The sequence below is a fragment of the Chiroxiphia lanceolata genome, chromosome 6 (assembly GCF_009829145.1).
Source record: "Chiroxiphia lanceolata isolate bChiLan1 chromosome 6, bChiLan1.pri, whole genome shotgun sequence".
NCBI lineage: Eukaryota > Metazoa > Chordata > Aves > Passeriformes > Pipridae > Chiroxiphia > Chiroxiphia lanceolata.
The window spans coordinates 38,190,899-38,218,753 of NC_045642.1; the positions used below are offsets into that span (position 1 = coordinate 38,190,899).

Sequence of the window (27,855 nt, forward strand, 5' to 3'; positions counted from 1 at the left end):
TTTTTAAAGGCAGTTTTCTGTTAGAAATTTGAATGTCTGTGTCTTAATGCTCATATGTATGTTTGAATCTCATTTGTCGTTGGGGTACTTTTCTTTCCTTTGTGTGTGTCCTAAAGTTTAAAATGGTTCTATATATGGTTTATTTTATTTAATGGTAGAGAGGTAATTGAATAATCTTCATGTGGATGAAACCATTCATGCTTTCCTATAGTGGAAAGCACTGAAAGTTATACACAGATAAAACTGATATTTGATATAAAGGGAAAGTGATTTCTGGGCATGATATATTTTCTTTTCTATTGGTAGTTTTAGGATGGAGATAAGTAAATGTAGAGCACAAAAATTAAGAAACAGCAAGATTGGAAGTGTCTTCTACTCCATTTTAAAATACAGTAGCACATATCTTGCATAATACAGGCAGAATCTGATTGGATAGTGTACAGCTAAGGATGGTGTTTTTGCTTGATTTTTCTACTCTTGCTTACCTTAGTGAATCTGGTTGCTTTTTTTGTCCTGTAAAGTGATTTTTTTTTCCCATAGAGTTTTAGCTTGATGTATTTCCCAATGTTAAAAATATGTGAGAATTGGGATATGCAAATTTACAAGAAAGTCAGGATGTCCTCTGAGTATATTAAATTTGTTGACATAGCTCCCTCAGCTAAAGGGACAAGTTCAGATGTTACAGTAGAGTATTTTGAAAAGGCCATAAAATATTAAGTCACTTATATTGTGCTTGTATATAAATGTAAAGATTCTGTAATAAAGTTTGAGAGTTAAAAATAGTAATATGTATACACACATCATTTTCCTCCTGAGCTTTCTCTTTTTCAGACACACAGTAAACCTACACACACAAAACCATTCAGGAAATGTGGAAGGGATAAAATTGGACAAGAACTTGAGGATTAACTTTCCTTTCGTATGGCTCAGAGGCATAGGAAGGACTCTGAACAGGCTAGTGAACCAGTCCATGATAAAATGAGAAATCATCTGCCTGGGCTGAGACATCTGAGACAGGGCTGTCCTTGGGGACGACGAGTAGAGGAATGAGTGTCAACTTAGATCATTAAAGGACTGAGAGAAGGAAGAGTGGGGCTAGTCCATATGCTGTTCTTGTTGGTTAAAGTGCTTTTGTTTTTTGTGTCATTTGTAATCTGCAGGGAAAATAAAGTAAACATTGGATAGTGGTACATGTCCATGCATATCAGGACTATGCACTTAATAGACTCATTATGTTTCTCTTAAACATGTAGGTCTGTATTAGGCTTGAAATTCTGCCTATATAACTGGAATAAGGTCATGTTATGTATAAGCAAATCTGTACTGTGTATTGCTTGCTATATATCTGAAAGCTAGACATCTGTTGCACACTTTTGCAACCTCCTCCTGGAAAAGAGAGCTATTTGCAAGCTCATGTATTCCTTCTGGATGGCTGGATTTTCAAAAAAATGCTGAGTTTTTCAAGTCTTTACAAAATACAGTTCAGGAATTGTATTGTTTTGGCTCTTTAAATAGAAATCTCTTGACTCTATCAAAATTTTTAAAGAGAAAATGAGCAGTATGTATTTACTCACAGATGTTGTGGGATTGCTTATTGTTTAGTTTTGTTTTGAAGTAAAACTGAATCAGGAGAAAAATTCTCATTAAACACTAACAGAAAGCATGTTTTCCTACCTGCATATTGCCTTCTTTTTTTCCCCTCCACAATCATATTTCCCACTCTGAAATTGAAAATTTACCTTTTTTAACCCTTACGTGTGATGTCATCTGTTGTAACGCACCTTTTCTTCTATCTTGCTGTTTCATGAAAGATTTACAGTTTCTATATCTGTTCAGTACATTGAGAAGAAAATACACACCTCTGCACTCCTTTGACTTACTGGCTTTTAGAACTGGTTCCCACCATGGTAACTACATATGGCTGTGGAATCAGGATCATGGCAGACTTGGAGCACAGACGTCTAATGACTTGCTGTGCCTGTATAAATTGCTCAAACAGCATCCTTCCAGGTTTCCTCTCAAGGGAGCAAATGCTTTAAGAATGACCTTAGTCTGCCCCAGCACGTCAACCTGGAAAGTTTCTATTTGCTATTGAATTCTTGACAAGTAATAGGCAGTACTTAAACCTACTTAGGACATAAAATGTGAAAGACATGCTGCTTTTTTCTTTTAAACAGCATTGTTTTCTTTAATATCACATAAAAAGTACATTCTTGCTTTTCAGATTTTTTTTTTTTTTGCCTTTTTTTTCCTTCTGCCAAGGCATCCTAAAAAGCATTTGTTTTTAAATGTGTCTTCTAAAACTAGAAGACCTAAAATATCTGTTCAAAACTATTGTTCTCAACCGTCTCGTTCTTGAATTACACATTACTAAGTGTTCATTCCCTCAGAATTGGAAGGAGTAATAGTACCTCTATGCTTTCAATAAATATCAATACTAAAAATATTCATTATCTTGAAGACCTTTTTCTGAAACATCAAATCCATGAGTGTTTTGATCTAACAGAGTACCAGTTCATTTAAAGTCATCATTAAGCCAAGCAGACAGCAATTGCAACATTGTCTTTGTGATTGGTTGTTCTGATATTGGTTCTGCAATGAGTCTTGCTACTTGTACTCGTGGAAATATCAGAAGTTTATTCATAATTGTGGTTTTTAGTGTTATCAGAAACCATAAAGAATCCATATTGGTTGTTCTCCCTCTTTAAGAGAGAGAGATTATGTGAGAAAGATAATGTGCAAACTATGGTTAATTACATTAAGTCCTTAGTAATCCTCCATAGGAAGTCCAGACTGTCAGGCTACAGGACTTGAGTTGCTTACCTGTGAATCTGAGGGGGTGTGGTGTTTGGGGTGGGGGTTTTGTGATTTTTTTTCGTGTTTTCATATTTTCAGTTCAGTGCTGACTTTTCAACAGTCTTCTTATGGCTTAGTATGAATGCTGGTTAGGAAGCTAGTGGAAAAAAAACAGACTTAATAAAGCTGAAAAAGGTAATTAAAAGACCCCAAACTGATTTTTGTCCTTCTTTAAAAAGAGTAACACTTCTGAGGTTTAAAAGTATTATCTTTCTTGCCTCAGGCAAATGGTTAGTAGGAAAAAAACATTTGTGGACATTTCCCAAAAATATTGCTACTTAAGCCCTTAGGGGAGTATATTTTCTTTTTCTCTAGTAGTCAGGACACTGAGGGGAATTCTTTAATTCTCAAAAGAACAGTGTGACTTTTATATTTCTGTATAACTGAGATGTGTTGGATTTTGGTATCCTTGTTTTAAAAGACAAAACCCTACCACACAAACAGAAGCAAAAGGGGTGTGAATTAAGATACAGGGTTGTAAAGGATTGGCTTCTAGCATGTTACTTGGTAGGTATTAAGTCGACTGTGCAGAAACTCACTGTGTTTTCGGTCAATCTGTGAATGTCTAGTGTAGAACCGAAAGTTTCTATTCACACCATTTATTCCAAATATTGTAGTTTGGATGAGATTTATGCTGAAGTGGCTGAATGTTTTGGTAAAAGCATCTTACAACTAGAAGATGCAATTAAGTGCTTTGCACTTGATTGAGTTTCATTTTTTCGGGTTTGTTGTTTCCATATAGAAAGTAAATGGTGGTGCAGTTTACTTGGAACACAACCACCTGCCATGCTTGCTTTGCTTAAAAGCATGTATATTTTGTTGTGCCTTTTTTTTTTTTTTTTTGCATTACTCTTTTTTCATTATCCACAGAGGGTGTTAGTATTAATTAACACACACACAATATAACCATTTATCATGTTCATTGCAAGGGTCTAAGGCTGATCTTTTTACACTCAGTAAATATTAAAAAAAATTATATATATGAGAGGTTAGAAAGACTCTTGATGTTTAATTGTCTATTTACCACTGTTATTCCCTGAGGCCTGTATTTTATGCATGCACCTTTCCAGAGAGCATGCTTTACTGCTAATTGAACTTACCCAAGCCCCTTTGCTTATCTCTCTTCTTTCTCATTCCCATCTCTCACACTCTTGAAGAGAAAAAAATACTCAGATTTCAAATTTCTTTAATTTTTAATGAACTCTTTTTTTTGACAGCACAGGTCACTTCCATTAATGGGGAGGTGGGAGGACTTTGATGGAATGGTAGAATATTATGCCAGTACTGAAAAATCCGGGATCTAGAAATTTGGGGAAATGCCAACAGTTTCCTACCTTTCAGCCCACAGCCACAGTAACCATTCCAGCGCTCCTGCCCCATTTCCCCAGCCATGGAGCTGTGGTCATAACCTGGTACAGCTGTTGGTGCTGTGTCTCTGAAGAACCCCCACAGCAGGCTGTGTCACCTGACATATTCTTTCCTGCAAGAGGAGTCTCAATAGCAATGCATGGCACAAACCTTTCTGTGGCATGTGCAGCCTTCAGCTTAACCTGAACTGTAATGAAAGCAAGCCTCCACAGCTATTCATTTTTCCCTGTGCATCAGCTAATGTGTCCCAGATACGCATAACTGCTGTGCTGGTGTTCAGGGGAATGTGGAGGATGTATAAAACAGCGGGGACCCATGCACTGAGGCACGAACCTTCTGATTAGCTTGGACTTGAAAATTAGGCCTGGCAATCACTGTGGACTTTGTTGAATTACTGTGTTTTGGTTTTGTTAACTACTTGGGATTTGACAGTCTGTTCCATATGGGTGGCTTGCAGGCTGTTTTCAAACTGTGTGTTAGAAGTCTGCAGTGGTCTAATGATTTATTATCTTGCTAAGATCCTTGTCCATTAAAAATAGCAATCCTTTGCTCAACTGCAATGGAAAAATGACTTATTTTGGCTACTGGTACTCTCTGGGAGTCCAGTAACAGATGTGAGTCTTGATGCTCATATTGTCCATTCTTAATGGAAGAGGTAGTTCTGGAATTAGCACCATGAGGCAAGAGAAATGCCTGTCCTCTTGGCCTTTGATCATGGAGCTGTGTCTGCAGCTACTCTACAGTTCATGGTCTTTAGGAAACAGTCCTAAGCACCACCATGCTTTTGGATGTTCCTGAGAAGAGCCATCACTGGCAATTTAACTATACTCCACATATCAGAGGAGGTAAGAATTGATGATGCTGGTGTCAGCAGGAATCTGTAGATCAAATAGCATAGTGGGTTTTGACTTTGTCTGTAGCCAGCAGGTGCTTATCCACTGAAGCCTCACTCAGGCTGTGGAAGATTCTATACATTTATACAGCGCAGCGTCGTTGAAGTTTGAGGAATTATTGAGAAGTGGTAACTATGATGGAATTTTGCAGTGCAAGTTAGTGACATTTCCTTGTGGATCATTCTTCATGGAGTAACCTGATGTCACTTGTTTTTAATCATTGCCACTGTTCAAACTTTTTTTTCTCTTCATACCTGGCAGTCTCAGCTGTTTTGTGGCCAGGCTGGTAGCACACACGTGTGCACACACCCACAGACTCTGCACAGCCACCTTTTGCCCTCCTCAGACTTAGTGAAGGGGCCCGTCTGCCCAGCTCCAGCATGTAGCAGAGAGGAGCATCTGGCCCTTTGTGATTGAAAACTTGCTGGGTAACTGATTCCTATGCGGAATTAAGGATGCTGAAATAGACCTGATGACAGCCAAAGCTTTCATGAGAGGGTTCAAGAAGTTGACATTGATGCCTTAGAAACAGTGAAAAGAAATAATGACGTGAAGTGAACCTAAATAAATATTTAGTAGGAAATCTCTGTGCAGTTCAATACAATCGTCTTTTGTTCTGAAATATGTCAGTGTCTGGCTATTTTCCTAGTGTTATGGAGCCAGTATAAAGATCTAGAAAAGTTGTAAAAATATTGTCACAAGCAGAATAGCAGAGTCAGCGTTTGAAAAGAAGAGCAGTTTTCAGAGAAGCGAGCTTATGCAAAGTAACACTGAGGAAGGGAGGGAACACTTTATCCATAAAGATTTAGCATTTACCATACCCTGTATGTGATCTTAGCGTTTAGGAGTTGACATACACTTCTACAGCATACTGGCAAAAGTACTGGAAATTCAGTTTCTCGGTGTTGGAAAAAAATTAAACAAGACTAACCTGTTATCCAAGTAACTTGGAAATATCCCTCTACTTATTTAATGCTTTACTCCTTAGAACTGATGTTTTAGTTAGTTAGTTAGTTAATTAGTTATTAAGAAAGAAGGTGGGGCAGAAGCTGTCCACTACTACAGGACAATGAAATATTAATAATCAACACTGTTCTGTAAAACAGTTAGGGACAGTTGCTAACATCCTCTGCTGGAGAAGTCAGGATTAGTTGGAATAGCAGTTTGAAAATAAAACGAAGTAAATACAGTTGTGCACCACCTTTTTGTATGTCTATTATACTGATGCATTTAAAATATTTTGTCAGGAGTTGCATTCCCTTTGCACTGAGCATGACTTATGTGTGCATAGCTGGAAGGTTTGTGTGAACAGACTTTCTGCTCTTTGGGTTTTGAAGCCATTTGGCTATGTTTATGTGGCTTAAAGATGCTTTAATAAAAGATTAGAATGTCGTTTACTATTGTCTTCAGCAGCATGAATATCGGAACAATGTACAGTTTCTTTTGTCTGTAGCAGTTTTTCTGGGTTTGAGACAACATTTGTATATCCTAAGCCAGGAGGCAATAGACCTAATCGTATATAGATTTTGGTGGGAGGTTTTCTGGGGAGTTGTGTTTTGCCTTTTTTTTTTTCCTTTCCCAGAGTGCTCTTCTCCTATCTGTTGCTGTCTAATTTCCATTGTATTCACTCTGCTATAGAAATACTTAATGTCAGGAAGGAGATATTTACTGGAATACACAAGTCCAGAATTCATCATGATTCAGTGTGAATCTGCTCACCCTTTGCCACCCCACCCCCTCTTGAATTGGAATGAAATGTGCCTAAACTGAAGTGAAATACATCACATGCAGCAACAGCGGGCCCTCGCTTCGCCTTATTCCTGGTGTGAAATCGATACACTATCTTTCCTCCTGACCTGTTCTGTGACCTCCATTGCAGCTTTCATGCTGAACAGCAATTGCTTTGAACAGTCTGGGTCTGCCACAGCTCACAAATGATTCTCAGCTTCTGTCTAAAACTGATGCTGATAACAAAGGCTTGATTTTAAATAATTCAGTTGTAGTCATCTTCTAATTAAGAATTACATGAAAGTGCATGGTCTTCTATTATGAAAAACTTTCAATAGCGTGTACAGTATGTATGCAACCAGAATAACTCTCACTAAGAAGACACTGCAGTTCTGTTCTTAAATATGTCTGATGAAAGTTTATGTTGCTATTGAAGATGGGAAATGTAGCAAATACTTCGGTATTTTGAAGTGGAAACACATTTTCCTTTAACTTCATTACTGATACAATTTTTTTTTGTTTTAACATTTGACTTTCAAAGTTAAAAACATTGGGCGATGCCTATGTTCAAAAGAAGGTACTGTTTCTCAACTTAGATGTTTTAAAACTGTTGCAAAACTAGGCAAAAACCAATCCTTTGCCTCAAAAGAAAAAATGAAAACAGAAAGGAAAACATATTCTTCATTCCTGATTGCTTACTCATAGTGATTTAGAAAATATCAGCATTTTTAAGATTTATTTATTTATTTTCGAGTGTGATTTACTGGAGGATTACTGAGAGCAAAGAAGAAATTGAAGATATAATGGGCATTTATGTTTGCACCAAGAAGTCTATTGTGCTATTAGCTAGATTACTTTAATAGCCTTTACAGGCTTTGAAATCAAGAAGCTGTATGAAGTGCTGGATAAGAATTAATTTTCCCAAAATTTTGTGGTAGGAAATAGGATATTATGGATTTCTGTTATGAATTAATGTCTCTTAATGGAGCATTCCTCTACCATTCTTTTCCCCTGAAACAGAAATGTGACTGTAGCAATTTTGCCGTCATATTTGAAGTAAAAAACATCTTTCAGCATAATACAGTTTACGAAGCAATGCTAAACTGTGTAATGATAAGTGTACTGTCTGGATTTCACTTATTTATGTAACAATTTACAATGGAATTAGTAAAAGAGAATATCACTCTCTCTCTCTGTATTAAAAATACTTAGCTGTATAAATAATCTAATTCTTTTATTGCTCCTTCATGTATTCATTCCAGCTGTTACCAGCCTAAATTTCTTATATCGTCAGAACCTGGGGGGAGAGACATGTAAATAATGGTATCTGTATAATAGAAAGAACCATAAGGGTGGTTGTGAATCACTGGTGTCAGTAATATGTTACTGTAGTAATATCTGTTTGTTAAGTGATATTTATTTAGAACATTTTCCAGTGACCTCTGTAGTGTTAAAGTTTTTACTACTACTGTCACCTTTATTTGGAGAACTAAAGGTATGTAATACTTGCTGCATTTCCAAAACATAATCATATCGTTTCAAGGTAGGGACTTCAGACATGCTTATTGATGCAGTATCACTCTCCAGTGGCAGTATTAATAAAACCTCCAACCCCAAACAAAAACAACCAACAAAACAGACAAAAACCAAACTGCTTTAAGAATTCTCTTAAAACATGTTTAAATAAAAATGAGATGAGTGAGTATCAAAAATAAATAACCAGCTGGTGCTGCTGAGAATCGTTTTTACTCCTGCCCCCTTCTAAGCAAGTTGAAATTCTTTTAAAAATATAAAAAAACCCCCTTCTACTGCCTTTTTCTCTGAGGCTTTCAGTACCACCAGCTGTTTTCTCTCCATTAATACATTTAGATTGCCTTATGTTTTCACTCATTGTTCATGAAAAGGTGTGTCTCAGAAAAGCTGCCTTTCAGAATAGGTCCAAGTCAGCAATAAGCAATGAGGATTTTGTATGTTTGAGTACTGGTTCCTAAGACCGTTTTTTTAACATCAACATCATCCTTTTTGACAGCTGTATGACATCTATGGTTCCCTGTACAACTTCAGGCTTATTTTCATTAATTTTAGACTGATCTCTGTTGTTTGTTTTTGAAAGTAATGTAAAACGTGGATAAAAGAACATAATGGAATGCTCAATTTGATACTGAAGAATAGGTGCGTGTGCAATAGTATAGTTTCAAGGAGTAATATCCCTTTTCATTTATTTGCAAACAAACACAAGGTGATGCAGTTGCCTACAATGTTGCATACCAATAATATTTACATACCCATGATAAAAATTGCACTGCAAGAGAAGAGGAAGAATTTTGTTACTTATGAGTCAATTCCTATTCGGATGTGTGTATGTGAATGGTGTGCATGCATGTTTGGGTACATGCAGTGCTATAGGTATAAGCATCTGCAAAACTTAGGCTCCAAGTAGGCAAAGGGAAAATAAGTAGTTCATATCTTCTTGCTGCTGCTGCTTTTGTTTCTTTGTAAAAAACAGTTTTAGTTGATATAATCCTTTCTATGAGAGTGAATTTTGTGAGGAACTGCCGCACAGTGGTTCAAGAACTGGTCTTGTCACTCAAAAGTTCAAGATCAATAATAGGGGTCTCCCATTCATAGGAATAATCAGTTTTCATGGTAAGAGACTTAAAAGTCTGTAAAGTGCTCAAAATCTTTTTGAAACTGCACAATATTATGCTAACCTAAAAGTAAAGTGGAGGGTATTTCTCACTTTTCTTTACGTGGAATACTCCCAAACAGCATTTTCAAAACATTTTATCAAAGCTAAATTCCCTTAGCCAGAGATTTGTTTTGTATTTTAATTATTATTGTGAATATGAGCAAGTAATACAGGGTATGTTTCCTCCAAAGAATTGCTGTGCAACAAGACTTGATGCTAATTGTACCTTTCCCAAAATCTGATATCTAGCAATTTATCTTCTAAATAATACTCCTGAGTACTAAACCTGAAATGTTTTGGCTCCAGCCCAAGTCAAACTTCAGGAAGCTTATTCTCAGGAGCATATTCCCTATCTCTGTAAATTTAATTGTTATATTGAATAGAATACACATCAAGATATTATGAGTTTTACCTGTTTACTTTTTGATCTTGGAACAGAAACACCAAAATGACAGCATGAAGCTCATGGAAAGGGTTCAGAGGCAAATTATTAAATTTTTTTTTTAAAGGGAAAAAAGGTTCTGAGAGAGAAGCCTGCTAAACTGAACTATCCTCTCATCTGAGGGGTTTGAAAAACTTTGGTGCTGACATACAGCAGGAAAAATGTTTGCCCCTGTGTTCTGTAGAGCTGTGCATAAGAGCTTTACGTATCATGCTGTCCTAGGAGATCCTGTCAGCAGAAATGGATGAGTATTAACTACATGAATCCAGCAAAAATACTGTATATACTGGGGCACTGAGAACATGGACTTTAAACTTGTGGAAGAAGGTCTACAGCATCAGCAGTCTGGTTTTTCTCCCCTTCATTCACATGTCAGGGAATGAAATCTATAGCCCTATTCAGGCCACTGAAGATTGTGTTTAGCTCTGTGGATCTGTTTTTGCTACTGATTCTATTCTGTCAAAACCATGGCAAAATAAGGATTGAAATATTAAAAAAAAATATTTCCCAGTAACAATATGAGTAAAATTAACTAAGTAGAATTTTACAATAAAACATCCACAATGTACTTGAAAAAAGTGCTTAAAACTTACGTGTATGGAGGGACTCCTATGCTTGAAAGCAGTGCCTTTCTACTCTATTAAAAATTTGTTATAGAATATTAGTCAGGATGGCAAAAAAAAGGTGTGATTTCTGACTGTTAACAGTTTCTGAAAATGCCCCCCATTAACATTTTTTTAAGGAAAATTTAATACAGTTACGAGTATTTTAAAAAAAGAATAAGATATGGAAGAAGCTCATTTCTGCTTAGGTTTGTAGAGATTACAAGAAACTTCTGAGGCACCTCACTGAGCTAATAGGCAGCATAATGACAAATGATTCATTGCTGACAGATGAAATGTAGTGCACATTGGAAAAAAAACAATTTGAGCTACTCATACATATTACTGGGTTTTAAATTAACTGTACCTAGAGGAAATATGCCTGGATGTCACTGTGGACAGCTTGGTGAAAATCCTTTAGTGTGCAACACTAAACATAAAAGCAAACAAAATGTAAGCAGTGTTGAGGGATAGGGTAGAAAAAGCATCTGTATTGAAAATGCATCTAATGATACTATAGTGTGAGCATTATAACAAATATGTTGTGGTGTATAGATCAATGGTGTGACACAACTTGAATAATGTGTTCAGTTCTGATCACTGAGAGAAAGATATAGCAAGAACAGAGTCAATCTGAAGCAACAAAAATTACTCATGTTTAACATGAAGAGGCTGAAGAGGTTAGGTAAGTATCAAGAGAAAAAAGATGAGAAATGCATGACAAAAAATACTGACAGCGATACACACTGAATGCTCCTATTTACTGTGCTTTATATTGTCAAGATGCCAGTGGCTATAAAGTAAAATTAGAAGTTGAGAATTTAAGAAAACAAAAATGTACTCAACCTCCCTCCCTACATTGTATGATTAATTACTGAATTTCATTGCACTCTACTTCCTTTATATCAAAAATGTAGAAAGGTTTGGAAAGGATTTGACATTTGTTGAAGTATTTAAGACATTCAGTTTCAGTTCAGGAAGGATCAAGGGCTGGGAATTCAACTCACTTCATTTCTGTCTGTTACTGACCTCCTTTGTGACCTTGGGCTTCAACTCATATAATCTTTCTCAACTTTAGGTGTTTTAGTTGTAGAGGACCCAGAATAAGACTTATAAAACTATTCAACTGCTTAACTTGTATGCAGGTGCTAAACTTCCTTTTTAATCGATATGAAGTTAGGTTTGTATGTAAGAATTAACTACCCAAGTGTTTGTGTATCTTCTCCCTAGACAATGGTCCCTGATGATTGCTATGTAAAGAATACTAAATTTCAGAAAAGTTAAAAAAAAAAAAAGATAACTATGTATATTAAGGTAGATGTAAGCCAACTACTAACTGAATAGACTTCTGAAACAATCTCAACCTCAGGGCAGGTATTTTTTCAAAACTGTTCATACTTTATGTGCTTATAAAATGCAGAAAAACATCAGACCCAAGTAGCATAATCAATATGGATAATTGCTGCAGTCTGTGCTGCTTTATAATATCAGTGCGTTGGGGGGGAAAAAAAAAAGAAAACAAAGACAGACTGGATGTACATGTTAGTTTATATAATAGTCCAGTGCCCTGGAAAAGACTTTAAGTCCTTCTAGCTACATGAGATTACTATCATTTTTACTACAGAAAATTTCCCCATAGACTTGTTCAGGTTGGAAAAAACCTTTAATATCATCGACTCCAACTGCTTACCTAACCCTGCCAAGTTCACCACTAACCTATGTCATTAAGTGCCACATTTACACGTCTTTTAAATAGCTCCAGGGATGGTGAGTCCCTGTGCTCACCACAGGGACTTGGTACTTGGACTACCCTTTTGGAGAGAAGTTGTTCCTAATATCCGATCCAAACCTCCCCTGGTCCAACTTGAGCCTGTTTTGTCTTGTCCTGTTGCTTGTTATCTGGGAGAAGACACCAACTCCACCTCACTACTACCTCCTTTCAGGTAGTTGTAGAGAACGATAACATCCCCTTGACCCTCCTTTTCTCCAGGCTAAACTCCCATAGCTTTCTCAGTTGCTCCTCATAAGTCTTGTGCTCCAGCACCTCAATGTTTTTCTTGTACCGAGAGGTCCAAAACTGAACACAGGATTCAAGGTGCAGCCTCACCAGTGCTGAGTACAGGCGGGATGAACACTTGCCTGCTCCTGTTGGCCACACTATACAAGTCAGGACTTTCTTGGCCACCTGGGCACACTTCTGGCTAATGGTCAGCTGGGTGTTGATCAGCACACCCAGGGCCTTTTCTGCAGAGCCACTTTCAAGCCGCTTTTCCCCAGGCCTTTAGTGCTGCATGGGTTCTTGTGACCAAAGTGCAGGACCAAGCAATTTGCCATATTGAACCTTGTACAATTGGCCTTGGCCCATCTATCCAGCCTGTTCAGATCACTCTGTAGAGTCTTCTTTCCCTCCAGCAGAATGATACTCCTGCCCAACTTGATGGCATCTGCAAACTGACTGAGGGTGCACTCAATCCTCCCCTCCAGGTTATCAATGAAAATATTAAACAGGACTAGCCGGAATACTGAGCCTGGGTAACACCCCTAGCCCCAACTAGATTTAACTCCATTTACCACCAATATCTGGGCCAGTTTTTCACCCTGTGAAGAATGCAGCCATCTGAGCTATGAGCTGCCAGTTTCTCTAAGGGAATGTTGTGGGAAATGGTGTCAAAAGGCTTTACTGAAGTCCAGGTTGACAGCATCCACAGCCCTATCCACTAAGTGGGTCACCCTGTCACTGAAGGAGGTTAGTTTAGTCAAACAGGACCTACCTTTCATAAACCTGTACTGGTTGAGGCTGACCCCCTGGTTGCCTTGTATTCATCAAGTGATGGCAGTCAAAACGATTTGCTCCATGACCTTCCCTGGCACTGAGGTCAGGCTGACAGGCCTGTAGTTCTCCCTCCTGCCCTTCCTGTAGACATTTATCAGCCTCCAGTGATTTGGGACCTCCCTGCTTAGCCAGGACTGCTGGTAAATGATGGAAAGTGGTTCAGTGAACAAGTTCCACCATTGGTACCATTGGGTGGATCCCGTCTGCGTCTATGCACTTGTATGTGTTGTCTGAGCGGTGTAGCAGGTCACTGACCATTTCCTCTTGGATTATGGGACCTTCATTCTGCTCCTGGTCCCTGTCTTCCCGTTCAGGGAGATGGGTAACCTGAGAACAGTTGATCTTACTAATGAAGACTGAGGCAAAGAAGTCACGAACTACCTCAGCCTTTTCCCTCGTTCTTTATCGCTATGTTTCCATCCACGTCCATTAAAGGATGGAGATACTCCTTAGCCCTCCTTTTGTTGCTAATGTATTTATAGAAGCATTTTTTTACTGTCTTTTACAGCAGTAGCCAGGTTAAGCTCTAGTTGAACTTAGGCCCTTCTATGTTCTCCCTGTGTAACCTCATGGCATCCTTGTAGTTGTCACGAGTTTCTCACTCCTTCTTCCAATGGTCATTAACTCTTTTTTCCTGAGTGCCAGCCATAGCTTTTTGACACGCTGATCTTCACTCACCAGCTGTGTCAGGAAGTTATCTTCTACACACTCAAGGAAACTACTGGACTGTTACCTCTCTGCTGTATTGCATTTCCAGCAGACATCTGGTATGTTGAAGTTCCTCATGAGAACAAGGGCTGGTGATGGTGAGACTTCTTCCAGTTACTTATAGAATATTTTATCTGCATCTTCATCCTGGTTGTGTGGCCTATAACAGACTCCCTCAATGACATCTGTTTTGTTGGCCTTCTCCCTGGTTCTTACTTATAAATACTCAATCCTATTATCATCATTAAGCTGTAAATGACCACTTCCTAACGCACAGAACTACTCTGCCACCTCTATTTCCTTGCCTATCCCTTTTGAAGAGTTTACAGCCCCTTGCAGCACTTCAGTTGTGCCAGTCATCTCACCATGTTTCCATGATGGTAACTCTGTCATAGTTTTCCTGCTGCACAGTGGTTTCCAGCTTCTCCTCTCTCTTGCGCATGCTGCGTGCCTTGGTGTAGATGCACTTCAGTTGGGCTGAATTGATGGTGAGCGCCACCTTCTTGAAGAGAGAAGCCTTAATTTTTACAGCACCTTTCTCGAGCACTTCTGTGGTTTCTAACGCATCAGTAACCCTTGTGTCTTTGCTGCCACACAAAACTCCATTCCTTGCCTTCACTGAGATGGCAGACCAAATGATCTTGCCTCAAACATTGGTGTGCTGTCCCCTGGCTTTTCTCTAGGGAGCCTAGTTTTATCCCTTTTCCCTTTCAACTCTAGCTTAAAGCTCTTTCAATGAGCCCTGCTAACTCCTGCGCAAAGATGTTTTTTCCCCTTTGAGACAGATGTACCCTGCCTATTTCCAGCAGGTCATCTGTTTGTAAATGAACTTGTGATCAAAAATCCCAAAATTCTCCTGGCGACACCAGGCTCATAGCCAGGCACTGATTGGCTGGCTCTTCTTGTTTTTTTCCTCATCCTTCCCTGCAATTGTAAGGACAGAGAAGAGAGAAGTAGGAGAGAGGAGAAGCCAAACCTCAATTTCATGATGAGAGGGGACTTGTGCATGCAAGTCATTCAGAGCCTTATTACTTTTCTGTTCAGGTATCCTATTGCACATTGCAGTATGGATTGGAAATATGCATAGAGGACTCTGATCTAGGCAGCAGGTGAACACACACATGGACCAAAAGGGACACTTATTTCTAGAAAGAAAGGTGGTATTCTATCATACATTTTGGATGTGGTTCTGAGCAGTTGCCCGTTCTTTCTGTCTACACTGGTGTTCGTCAAATCTTGATTGTGTTTTTGGATGATATTGTGACACTTCTGCATTATCTTTGAAATCTAATGAAGTAGAAAACACAGTGAGGGTTTTTTTCTCCCAGCTGGTGTACAGACTAGGGATAGAGATGAGGGTGATTCTAGTTATAGCCTGACTACTTGAGCTCTTTACTTTCTCCAAGAGGTGTCAGAGATATCAAAAGTGTAGACAGTAGGCCCAAGTAGATTATCCTCTCTTTGTCTCTCAATATTGATCAAATCAACAGAATAATTGTGTACATTTCTCTCTGGCTTATAATCATTTAATCAGTCTTCTGTCACATGGTAGGAAGGAATCTCATATTATATCCTATGTTTTATTTTTAAAATACTTAATTTTAAAAAAGAAGATATATAACTGCCCCCTTAAAGTAACTAATATGTGTAGCTTGAAAAAAAGGTGATATGTCCTCATTTTGAACTTGTCTATGCACAAAACTGAAAGAAATAAGAAAGTAAGAAAAGAGTATATGGGGGCACATAGAAAGCTGAAGTAATATAGAGGGAAAACTGGCCAGAGATCAAAGTAAAGAAGACACAGATAAGTTTTAATTTGGAAAATTTAAGTACATCTGGGTTTCTGCAATCTATTCTACTTCCATGGCTGATATAACTTAAGTTTTGGCTATGAGGTGGGAGTTTGTTTTTCTTTCCTTATGATACAATTTTGAAGATTCTATACTCACAAATTAGAAAATGCTAATGGAATTATGTAATGTTTGTAAAAGAAAACTAAATCACAGTAATTAGAAACCTTGAACCACTCATACAGCTTGGTTGACACCTAAATATTTTGTTTCCCAGGGACCAAATGTTTCTGAGGCCTAGGGCTGTCTGAATCTGGACCCTCACACTCTTCATCCCTAATTTTTCAATCAAAAACCCCTTGTCCTCTGGAAGCAATGTTACCATGCTGGTGTTTGCAGGGTAAGAACAGAGGCAATAAGTTGTTTAAGAACAGATTTCTTAGTTCTGAGGGAGGAAGCTGTAATTCATGATACTTTTACTGATTAGGAGTTGAATCCTTGAATGTAAGAGCTTTCCTACACAGGAAAGCCTTCCAACACCAAGCCTGTGTTACTACTACAGACTTGAAAAATTATGTTGATCTGTGGAAAAGAAGCAGAAATCAGTGGTGTGTAAGAACCACAGGGTTATGTATAGCACCTTCATCTCCTCCAAGAATTATTTGGGAATTCTTAGAAGACAGGAAAAAAATTATGGAAAAGAAAGGTATGTCTTGCACAATTTCTGGCTTATTTTCAAATATTTCATGGGGAAAACTATTTCAGTGTTTGGAAATTAGATTACCAGATTTAACTGTAAGCACCAGATCTGGATCTTACCACAGTTATGCAGGAAAAATGGGGCAAGGGGTAAAAAAGCATTCACTACAACCTACCAAGTCTCCACAAAAATGAGTTCAAGAACCCAGCAAAACTTTTAAATTGCCATCTTGAGTAAGAACTGTCAGCTAACTCCTATCTGTGAAGTCTGCAATGAGAACATTTGGTGGTTTTCCCTGTTGTCTGTGTTGCATTCAGTAAGTTGTCATCCATACCAGGACAACAGGGAGCCTGAGACTCAGTTTTGTCTTAGCACGCATGTAATATTGAGTGTCATTTGCTCCTTAGCTGTTCTTCTGGCTCAGCTGAATATAAGGCATGGTAAAATGCTATTTTCTATTTCTCTCACAGGAGAAAATTTTAAAATAGATGAATAACCACTCCAAATCATCTCCATGGTCTTTTAAGAGGAGGAAGAAAGCAGCCCCTCAAGCTCTTCTCTTGCCTTTGACAGCATTGCATTGGGTTGACTTTCTGTAAACTCTTTCATGAAATCCCTTTGTTACGTTGCTTAATGAAGTAACAAGTTCTTCTTGAAAGCCAGAGACCAAATAGTCCAAAAAAATAATTAATTCTGGGACAATCTTATTTCACCCTCCACTCCAAATAGATATAAGCTATAATCTTCCTCTTCTGCAGGGAAAGTATGACTTTTTAAAAAAGAAAGTATTAATAAATGGTGAGTTTGGATGTTGAAACATTAGGTGCATATATAAACAGTTAATTTTAAAGAAAATCATCTTGGAATTGGTGTAAAATATTCTTGCACGTTAATATTATATCTTTTCTGAAGAAAGAAATCAGATCTCTACAGAAAACATTATTAGAATTCTCCCTTCTTGTGGGATAAATATAAGGTAGTAATTTTAATGCTTTACATCTATATTTAGAAAGAACTGTAATTCTAGGAACTGTCTGGATTCTGTGTAAGGCATGGCAGTCCAGGTACTATCTGGTATATTTGACTCCCACGTAAAAGGGCATTTTTCAAAAACCCCTTCTTGTACAAATTCATATAGCACATACTTATAGAGTACCTATATGTCAGGCTTAACTCTGAATTTTCTTGCTTTCCAAGATTGTTAGCTATTTGCATTGCTTCACTTATTTTATTTTTTTTCATAGTTTAATATCTTACTTATCAGAGACAAGCAGGGTCCAGTTAGTTAAGGTTTCAGTTGTATGTGGAACGCGACTTCCTAAGCTTGTCATGCATCAAGCTGTTATGGCTGGCAATTGTTTAAAAAAATTCATTTTGTTATGAACTAGCCTGTTTTCAACTGGGCTGTTCAGAGATGGATTGCTTTCTGGAGTTTTTGACAGGTGTAATTGTTAAGGCGTCATCTGTTCTTGTTTGCACAAAATACATTTTAGCCAACTGTAGGACTTGCCCGCTAATCTTTCTCACATCATTCCATTCTTTGCTTGCCACTAGACAAATCCCCTGTTATTTGACCAGATGGTGGAAAATCCATTCTCATGATAAGTTGCTTCTAGTTTGCATTTAGATTACCTGCAAAAATGGAACAATTTACTACTCTGCCTCTAACCATCTCTTTCCTCCTTTTTTCCCTTAGTTTGACTTCTTGTAACTAATTATTTAAATTCTGCCCTGTGAGTTAAAATTAGTCATAGCTTACACATACCACATGTATGTAAATGCACTTAAGTTCCACCTCAAGTTTTATGATGAATCCATCTAGAGTTTAGTGACACATAAAGAAAGGAAGATGAGCTGTCTAATGTGCAAACACAGCAGTTTGTAATACTTTCACAGTTGAGGTGATACTTTTGAACTTTTTAGGGAAAGTATGCAATGTCTAAAAACCAAGGTGAGGTGTGAAAGTGCACACAGCATCATCTACTGACAGCACACACCTCAAGGAATAGAGGATACACATATTAAGCGGAATATCATGCTTCATGAAGTACTTGTAGGTATTTTGTTTGGTATGTTTCTAGCTTTTTTGGAAAATAACGTGTAGTATGGAGTTGGATAGCTATAACCTAACACTCATTTTTGCCTTATTATTATGAAAAGGCAACTTTTACTGTCTAAAAGCTCATATGAGATTAGGTGTTTGTCTCAAACCAGTCAAAACTCAACTAAAATTGGGGCGAACTAACCACTGCAAATTGATCAGATTCAAATACTCTTCAGTGCTCTAATTTTTAATGCAGAGAAGAATACAAGAAATCAATTTCAAAGCATAAAATAGAACAAGAATATACAGTACCCAGAGTAAATAGCCAGTCTGCAGTTTTATCTTCAGCTAAATCAATTTTGTATGTGGAACCTGAGAGACAGAGTATATCATCTGACATAACATGGATTAAAAAAGTTAGCTAAATTAATTTGGTGAAGATTGTCTCAAAAAGCCCACACCAAGACTGATTGTTTTGGTAAACTTTTTCTTGTATCCTAACCAATAATTCTTGTGACTTGCTTTTATGTTTTCTGGGTTTGTTTTGGGGGTTTTTTTGTTAGTTTATTTTAATAAGGAATGCTGAATAAGCAGTTTTGTGAGGAAGCCTTAATTTTTGACCCATTTCTGACCCACAGCCTCACAGTTGATCATTAATTGTAAATGTAAATCTATTAAATGACAGCTAAATTACATAGGGCGGAGGGCAAGTGGGTGTGATGGTGTTAGGCAGCTTCTAAATACCTAAAATAAAACCATGTTTTTTCTTCAGCATAAAAGTCCATTTATGGAAATACACTTGCTGTGCTAAAATAAACCTTAACAATAAGAGAAAAACGCCATACAAGAAAATACAGGATTTTTTTTTTCTCCAAAGCACTGCTCTAGGTGGTAGTTAGAAACCCAGTGTGCACTTTGAAATGTATTCCACAGTGTCTCAGGACTGTTTGCTTTTTCAGGTTAGGCACAATAGGCCCCATTCTGTGCTAGTTTGGATGCCGTGCAATCTTGATGAAGTCAGTGAGATTTTGAGATATACATTGATGTCTCGTTTAGCTCAGTGTTTTGGGAGTTGATATTATTATTATTATTATTATTTATTATTATTATTTCTGTTGCACCAGAGGGTAAGTGAATGACAGTTAAATAATTCTTTAAAGAAAATTATTGGTGAGCATTGGGTAAGGGCTGCGTTGGAAAAAGTTCACGGCATCTTGACACCTTAAGTGGAATCTCGCTCTATGCAGTGCAGAGGAAGGCTTCTTTCCCTCACACTATGACCCATAGTAGCTGTTACATTGTTTATAGAGCCTTATTATATATTGCTTGAAAAACAAACACAACAACAACAACCCCTCCCTTCCCCTTCCTTCCTGCCCTCACCCCCTCCCCTCCCCTCTTCATGCTCCCCACCCTCCAAAAGAAAGTTCCAACCTAATTATGGCTAGATGTAAAGTAGGACTGTGGGCAGTCCAAAACACTGATCTGGGCTTGAATCACAGAATGGTTGAGGTTGGAAGGGACCTCTTGTCCAACCCCTCTGGGTTGGAGAAGCAGAGTTACCTGGAACTGGTTGTGTAGGTTCTTGTCCAGGACTATCTCCATGGGCAGAGACTCCATAACCCCTCTGGGCAACCTGTTCCAGTGCTCTGTCATCCTTGCGGTAAAAAAGTGTTTCCTGACATTCAGATGGAACTTCCTGTGTTTCAGGTTTTCTGTCATCTAAAAAACCAGCAAAAAATAAACCAATCAAACAAAAGCTGGCTAACAAATATTCTACATTATCTTGGTACAGTGAATAAGTGAATACTTATTTATGACCTATTTCATCATAAGGATGTTCAACTCATTCTGCTGTGCCTTTTGCAATCGGATATGTCTGTCACGTATTGGCCTCATAAGCCACCAGCGTGCCTGCAGCAAATGTGGATAGTGCCTTCCCAAATCTTCGTTCGCGAAGCCCAGCCATGATGTTCAACTCACATCTTTCACTTCCCAGAAGAATACCACAACTACTTCAGAATAAAGGTTTTTTGGAGTGAGCCCTATTCTACTGCACTTGTTTAACTACTCAAGTAATAGCAATAATCAGTAATAACTCTTAATACAACATGCTCTCACTGTCTCCCTTTCTTTCATCCAATAAATTCCAAAAAATTTTTTAGTTTTGTTTTTTTTTTCCTTTAAAGTGCTTTTTTTTAGCAGGAGGAGCTAACATGTCCCTTGCTTTAGAATAGTTGTTATCAAGGACTCTGTGGTAACCTCTGGAGCTGTGGCAGATGTTTGAATATCCTCTGGCTGAGAGGCATAGTTGTCCTGTGGACCTAGTTCTCCCATGTCTTTGCCGAAGCCATGTAAAAACAGGCGTATCTTCTAGTCTTTTTTCACGAAAAAAACCCCAATGAAACCAAACCAAACCAAAAAAACAACAACAAAAAAGGTCAGAGGAAATTGAAGCTGGAGCATGGGTCAGTCAGTGTGATGGTGCACTAAAGATTTTGGGGCTTGAATTCACTTTGATGTAGGTATTCCTGCGTGACCCAATGTGAAGGGTTTATGTCTCTCAGGTACACACCACGTAGAAGATACTCTTCCTCATCTCTTGTACTAGCTTGCATGACTCCCAGCTTGTGTTGCAAATCCCATTTTAAGATGCTTAGCTTTCCTGGTACACTGTATATGGTGGTTAGACATCTAACTTAAAGGTCCTGGATATCACAATGAATAAATGTCTCTGATAATATCTTAATTAGTGAATGCAGGAATATCCCAGGATTTGGAGTTGTTTGGTCTGACCTTCATCACAGAGCTGTCTCCTGCTTTTGTATGTGGGGTCCCATGGGGCACTTGACATACTGTGTAGGTGCAGTCTTATAAAGGAAGGTCCTCAGTTTCCACAGTAGATAACTTTCCATTTTCTCATAAAGCTTGTTGCTCTATAATGGCACTAATTTTTTTCTCAAACCTGCAGTCTCAAATTACTGTTGAAACAAATACATAATTTTAAAAAACCAAGATTAGCTTAGAGCTATGTAGATGTTAATATTGTAAAAATAATGGCAACAAAAAATAATTCTCTATTGACAAGAATATTTATTTTTAAACAAAATCACAGCCTAAAATTCTAAATTTGAAAAATGTGTAAAATTTCTCAAATAATTTACCCTTACTTCAGTGAGCTACCATTATATTACAAGGGGAAAAAGTATTAATTTGTTTAAGATACAAAAGCATCTAAAATGTGTTTTTACTCCAGAGAAGAGGGAGGTAAAAAAAAAAATAAAAAAAATTGGTGGGTACTGTTTTGTGTGCAATTCCCAAGTATATTTTAAAAACAACATTGAATTTTTATAGCCAAATTATATTTTCTGCTAACAGGGAGCTGAGGAGGGATGAATAATAGAATGATTGACAAATCTTTTAGGGCCTGATTTTACAAGATGCTGCACACCTCCTGATTGCTGCCAATCACTTTCATTTTCTTTCAGTCAATCCGAGAACATATGGCATTATTCAGATGGTGCTGAGCACCTTCAATCACAGTTCTCATAATACCACAACATCCTCATTCTGTGCAAATGTGAGAATTGCTGTTGACATTTTAAATTGGAGGGTTATTTGGTCTTTGTCTGGACAAACTCCCAGTTGACGTAAATGGATGTTCTGCCTGAGGAAGGATTGGAACAGTAAACAATAAATAATCAATTTTATAAGCACGATTGTATAGATACAAACTACATGAAATATCAATTTGATTTATAAAATTCCATACCTCTTCCACTTGTATTTGATGGCGGAAAAAATACTATTTGTGTGGAGAACTGAAGTTTAGTTTACTCTCAGTGCAAATTTTGAAAATTGGAAATTGCGGGTGTTATGTGCACAAGGCAGTTGATTTAAAGAGATCAGAAAGGTGTTTAATTTAAAAACAAAATTTAAAAAAAATTCATTTCAACATACTGATTTGTCCTGCATTACAGTTACCTGTAGAGATCCTCTAGTCATGTCTATCTGTTTTTGATGCCTCTACAGAATAACTGTCCAGCATCCTCTGCCCAACCAATCAGAATGTAGGAAAATCTACCGATATGACGGAATCTACTGTGAATCTACCTACCAGAAGTATGTTGATATCTGTGTGAGTCTTGCCTCTAGCTCGTGCATTTAGTGCTCGTGCTCTCCTGCTATTCAGAAATTACACGTGTGTTGAAACCGTACACTTCTGCTTGTGTGCAAAACCTCTAAACAGGGACAGAATTATATTGTTTAATTCTTTGGGATTGTGCTCTAAAACCTAAAAAGCAAATAAAAACTAAGACTTTACTAAATCTCTTAGGTATGCTTCTGTACAGTGCAATAAACAAGAGTGTACATGCTAGAAAATCTAGGCAAAATGTATTGCACAGGTGCTTCACATCTTAGGGATTTGAAAGGTGTGTTATGTATAAATTAGCTGTCACTTTTTTTCAGTCATGTAATGGAATGATGAGTTGTAATTTGCATAATCCTTTAAGAAGTCAAATTATACTGTCATGTAGCAGACTTAACATGCTAGCTAGGATTTCATAGCTTTGCAGCTAATTAGTATGTACCTTACAGGACAGTTAAATTGAAGTTGAGTCCTCTTTCTTTGCAGTCATTTGCCTTTGTCCATTGCCATAACAGAGCCCGCTTTTGTGTGTAACTCAAGATCGTTACTGGTGCTTCTGACAAAAATGCTATTGCTGTGGGCAGGCAAATGCAAAGTGCTTGACTTCTGTTAGTTTTGCAAGCAGTGATATTTCTATTTTGCTGTAATAAGGATTTAATAATTATTTCTACGTAGAATTGAAAAGTATATATTTCACAGGTATATTGTAGATTATTTTGTATTAATATGTTGCAAATGCATTATGAATTCTCTGTTTTCTCACTGGATTTTGAAACTGCATTCAGTCACTTAGTGTTTCCTTTTCATGCTCCAGCTACATTCATGTTTTTTTATACTAGTGTTACCATTATCATTCTCTGTATAACATTTCATTTTTCAATAACCCCTTAACTTCTAAAAGTCAGTTGTATTTTGCATTGCAACAAAATATTTCTTTGGGAAGACAGTCATACTCATTAAAATTTTTAAATCATATTCTCTCATCCCTCCTTTTTATTCTATAACCTGCTGCTTGTTTCCTGAATCTTTTCTTTTAGTAATAGGTACAACTACCTCAGTAAAAGCTGTTACTTCGCTTAAATGAAGACTATCGTTTTGGTTTACAGAAGTGAGAGGAAAAGAGAAATCTAGATTTATCAAAATAATTGCAGCATCAGTGTAACTTGGTGAGCCAAAATGAAAATCTGACCTCTTGGCTTTTTTTGTGAATGGCTACTTTTGATGTGAGATGTGATTTATTCCTGATTTACATCGACTTATAAATACTTCCTGGACTTTTTGAATTTTTGATGGTTTTTCCCTTCTATTTCTGTAAATAATAGCAATGTTCAGGGTAACTGAAGCAATCTGCATCTAGTATGATTTTAAATCTCATCACAGAACTTCCTTTCAGTGGTTTTACTTCTCTTGTAACTTCAGTTCAGTAAGCATAAAAATGTATTCATTTGTTTAAACATATGAAACAGATTTGTTGTGCACTATTTATATCAGTTTTTAGAACAACTTCAAGATTTTGAAACTTTGTGGAAATAAGAAAACTTGGCACAGTTTGTCCTAAGTGTAAATACAGTGATGGCTTCACTCTGAACACTGCGACATAGTTGATTCTCTTAATTTTTTTTTTTTTTTTTAGTTAGGTAGAATTTATAGTCAGTATCATTAAAAACAGCTAACTGTGCTGCCCACAAAATGAAATAGTGGATGTTCCTTTACAAGTAGGTGTACAATTGCAAATAAATATTGGCTAAATAGCTTTAAAAAAAAAAAAAAAAAAAGAAAGGAAAAGCAAAATCCAAAAATCAGACTGGTGATGGAACAGTGTTGATTTTGACATATGTTTTGTCATTCCTGAAATGTGAATTATGAAGTAGTATAGCCCCGTTCACCTTGCTTCCAAAAAGCATGGATTGTTTTGGAAGCTAACTGCTTTCCGAAAAGTTTTGCTGCAGAAGATATAGACTGCTTTTTGATTTGTGAAATTTTCTCTTGGTACTTCTTCCATGTTACTCAAGCTCTCTTTCTGCCTTCTTCCCAGTGGATGCTTTTGGTACTTTTTTCCCATAGTAATTTATTTCCAAAGATGTAACGAGAAGTTACTGAAAATTTCTCACTAGTCAAGACCAAAAAAATCAAGCTATTTTCATGACATGTTTAAAGCTTTTACTCTAATGCTACAAGACGTGAACATTTGGTACTAGATGTTTATATGCACCTCACATGCAGGCTCAGTGTCTCCACTGATTAGTTTGGGAAAGGGAGAATGGATGCACAAAGGCCACCAGGTGTCAAGAGAAAGGGCTGTGTGACTCTCCGTTTTCTTGGCTGGACACAAAGCAGCAAACTACTTATTCCGAGAGCTGAAAGAATTTTAAGGACTGGACATACAGAACAGGACAAGACAGAGAATCATGAATTTTGGAGCTAGACTGTTTTTTCTCTAACTCTTTTTAAAATTAAAAAAAAGTATTATGCAGAGAACCTACTCTGGATTTATGCTTAAGCATGTACCTAGTAAAGGTATTTTGTGTAAAGCTACTTAGCAGTTGAAATGGAGATACTCTGATCCTTTCTGTAAAAATTAGAAAGGATCATACCATCATCTTCTATTCCAAAAATACTTTTCAGAAAACATTTGAGGAAATAACATTTTTAGGCAAGACTTAGTGCTAGTAAACACTGAAATAAGATTGTAAGAGTTCCTAAAGGTATAGATTAGTAAATATGTTATATTACTATTAAAAAAAATGCAAAATACTTTTACGCAAGTTTCTGAGGAACTAGACTAATTTTTATGCTAAGTAATACATATAAAATTAGCAATATAATAAAGATTCCAATACAGATTTTTCTAGAGTCTTTATGATCCTTTATGACCCTTTTGCAATTGAGCCTCATAGCTGCTGCTAGATACCTCGCTTGGAATGGAGCCGGAATATACAGTTTCAAAAGTTGTTGGCAAAAGAGCAGATTCCTTCCCCCCTCCGTTGTTCCTCACCTCATCATGGGTCTACAGTTTTTTTACGTCACTGCACATGTAAACATGCTTTTTAAAAAGCTCTAAATAATTGCAAATAGTTTCTCTGTTCACTGGTGGTAGGGACTAATATACCAAGCATTCTTAAAAGATTTTACCATTGTGTTTTTTGAAGTAAATGGCATGTCTTGAACTATGGAGGTAAAACCAAAGGTCTGTCAGTTACTGGCCTGGAATACAGATGTCCATCAACTCCTGAATATTTCTCCTTTTGTTTTCCAGTACCCATAGCTGTAGCAAGGCATGTCCAGGCTCTTCTTTTTTGATGTCAAAAAAAATTGACAACAAAAAGAAGTATTTCCTGTTCAGTTCTTACTGCTTCACTATAACCAAACTGCCAAGGTTTTTCCCTCTTGCTCAGGTTGAAAATCTTTTTTTCTGCTCGCTCAAACACCTATGGTTTGCACTCTTGTTCGCCTTTATGGAGTGTCAAACAGTGAACAAAGCATGGGTAGATGATCTCCTGAGACAGTTGAAGAGGAGCGCAGCGCTCCCTGCCCCTGCTCTGGTTTTATTTGTTGCTAAATTACAGGGAACAATGGCATGTGAAGAAAAGGGGGTTTTTGCTTGTCTACAGGGAGTCTTTATTATGTACAGGCAGAGAATATCTCAGGGCTTTTTTTGTTCTCAGCCTGGAAGTAACTTAGTAAAGTGACCCTTCAGGGTATCACCTGGGTCTTGAAGGGAAATTCTTGGTTTGGTGGCTGTTGTGTGCTGTCTCTTAAACAAGGGTGGAAGAATCATCTCTTCCTTGCTTCTTCCTCTCCATATTAAGCAGAATTAAAGGTCATGTCTTTCTTCAGGAGAATAGGGAAGAGTTCTACAGGAAGCTATTTCTTCTGAAATCAAGAACATGGAATAAATATGTAAGGAAAACACCTAGATCATTTAAATCACAAAATTACCACTATGATCTTATTAGCTCTTTTCTGTTCTTGGCAAGTTAGTGAAATGAGCACGGAACAGAAAGCTCATTGATTTCAGTTTAAGAAGTGGAGAAATTTTTCCTGGAAGATGTAGCTTGCTCATATACACATTGTTATCCTAAGCCTGTAAATGCTCTAAGCATCCAAACTTGACAGACCAGAGTAAGCTTCTCTCAGATTCCATGTTGAATCATACTCATAAATATTTGTACAACTAGGAGAAGGAGGCACAAGGCTAAACCATTTGATTCAGCCTCTAAGTCTTAAATTTAAATTTGTTTATTTATAAAATGGATATAACAAGGCCAGAATTGGTTTGTATACACGAGGCATCTAATGGCCCTATTAGGCAATATAAATGAGAATCGTGGCTAGGCTTTGCGAACGAAGATTTGGGAAGGCTCTATTCACATTTATTACAGGCACACTGGTGGCTAATGAGGCAAATACGAGATAGACATGTCCGACTGCAAAAGGCACAACAGAAAGACTCCTTAGGAGGTATATTCTGCAAGACACGATTCTTTCTGCGTTGTCTTTTCTCCTCGAGAGTGATCCTGCGTGCGTTCTCAAAGGAAACAGCAGCGTTATAGATGGTGTGTCTCCAGACCTCCCGACTGGAGGCCAGAGTAGACCAGTTATGTTGATCAATGTGGCCAAGGCTGAGATGTTGTTTCAGGGAGTCCTTGTCTCTCCTCTTTGGGACTCCTCTCATGCGGCAACTAGTGGCAAGTTCACCATAGAGCAGGATCTTAGGGAGGCAGTGGTCCTTCATCCTTGAGACGTGCCCTGCCCAGCGCAGCTGTGTTCTCAGCAACATGACCTCAATACTTGTGACTGCTGCTTGTTCTAGAACAGATGTATTGGTCACATAATCTGACCAGTGGATGTTTAGGATTGTACAGAGGCAGCATTGATGGAAGCATTCTAAGAGACATGGGTGGTGGGGGTAGATGGCCCATGATTTGGATCCATATAAAAGAGTAGACAGCACAATGGCTCTGTAAACACTGATCTCTGTGCTTTGCTTCAAGTGTTTATTTCACCAAACTCTTTTATGGAGCTTTCCGAAGGCACTATATGCTTTTGCTA

The 27,855-nt window shown here is 37.5% G+C and overlaps 1 protein-coding gene across 1 annotated transcript in view; it reads left to right on the top strand.

Moving 5' to 3' along the window:
- The window catches only part of NPAS3 (neuronal PAS domain protein 3), a 616,659-nt gene that overhangs the window by 63,230 nt on the left and 525,574 nt on the right, over nucleotides 1-27,855 (top strand). The window contains 1 exon segment of the mRNA XM_032692228.1: nucleotides 22,686-22,775. Coding sequence (XP_032548119.1) covers nucleotides 22,686-22,775 — 90 coding nt within the window.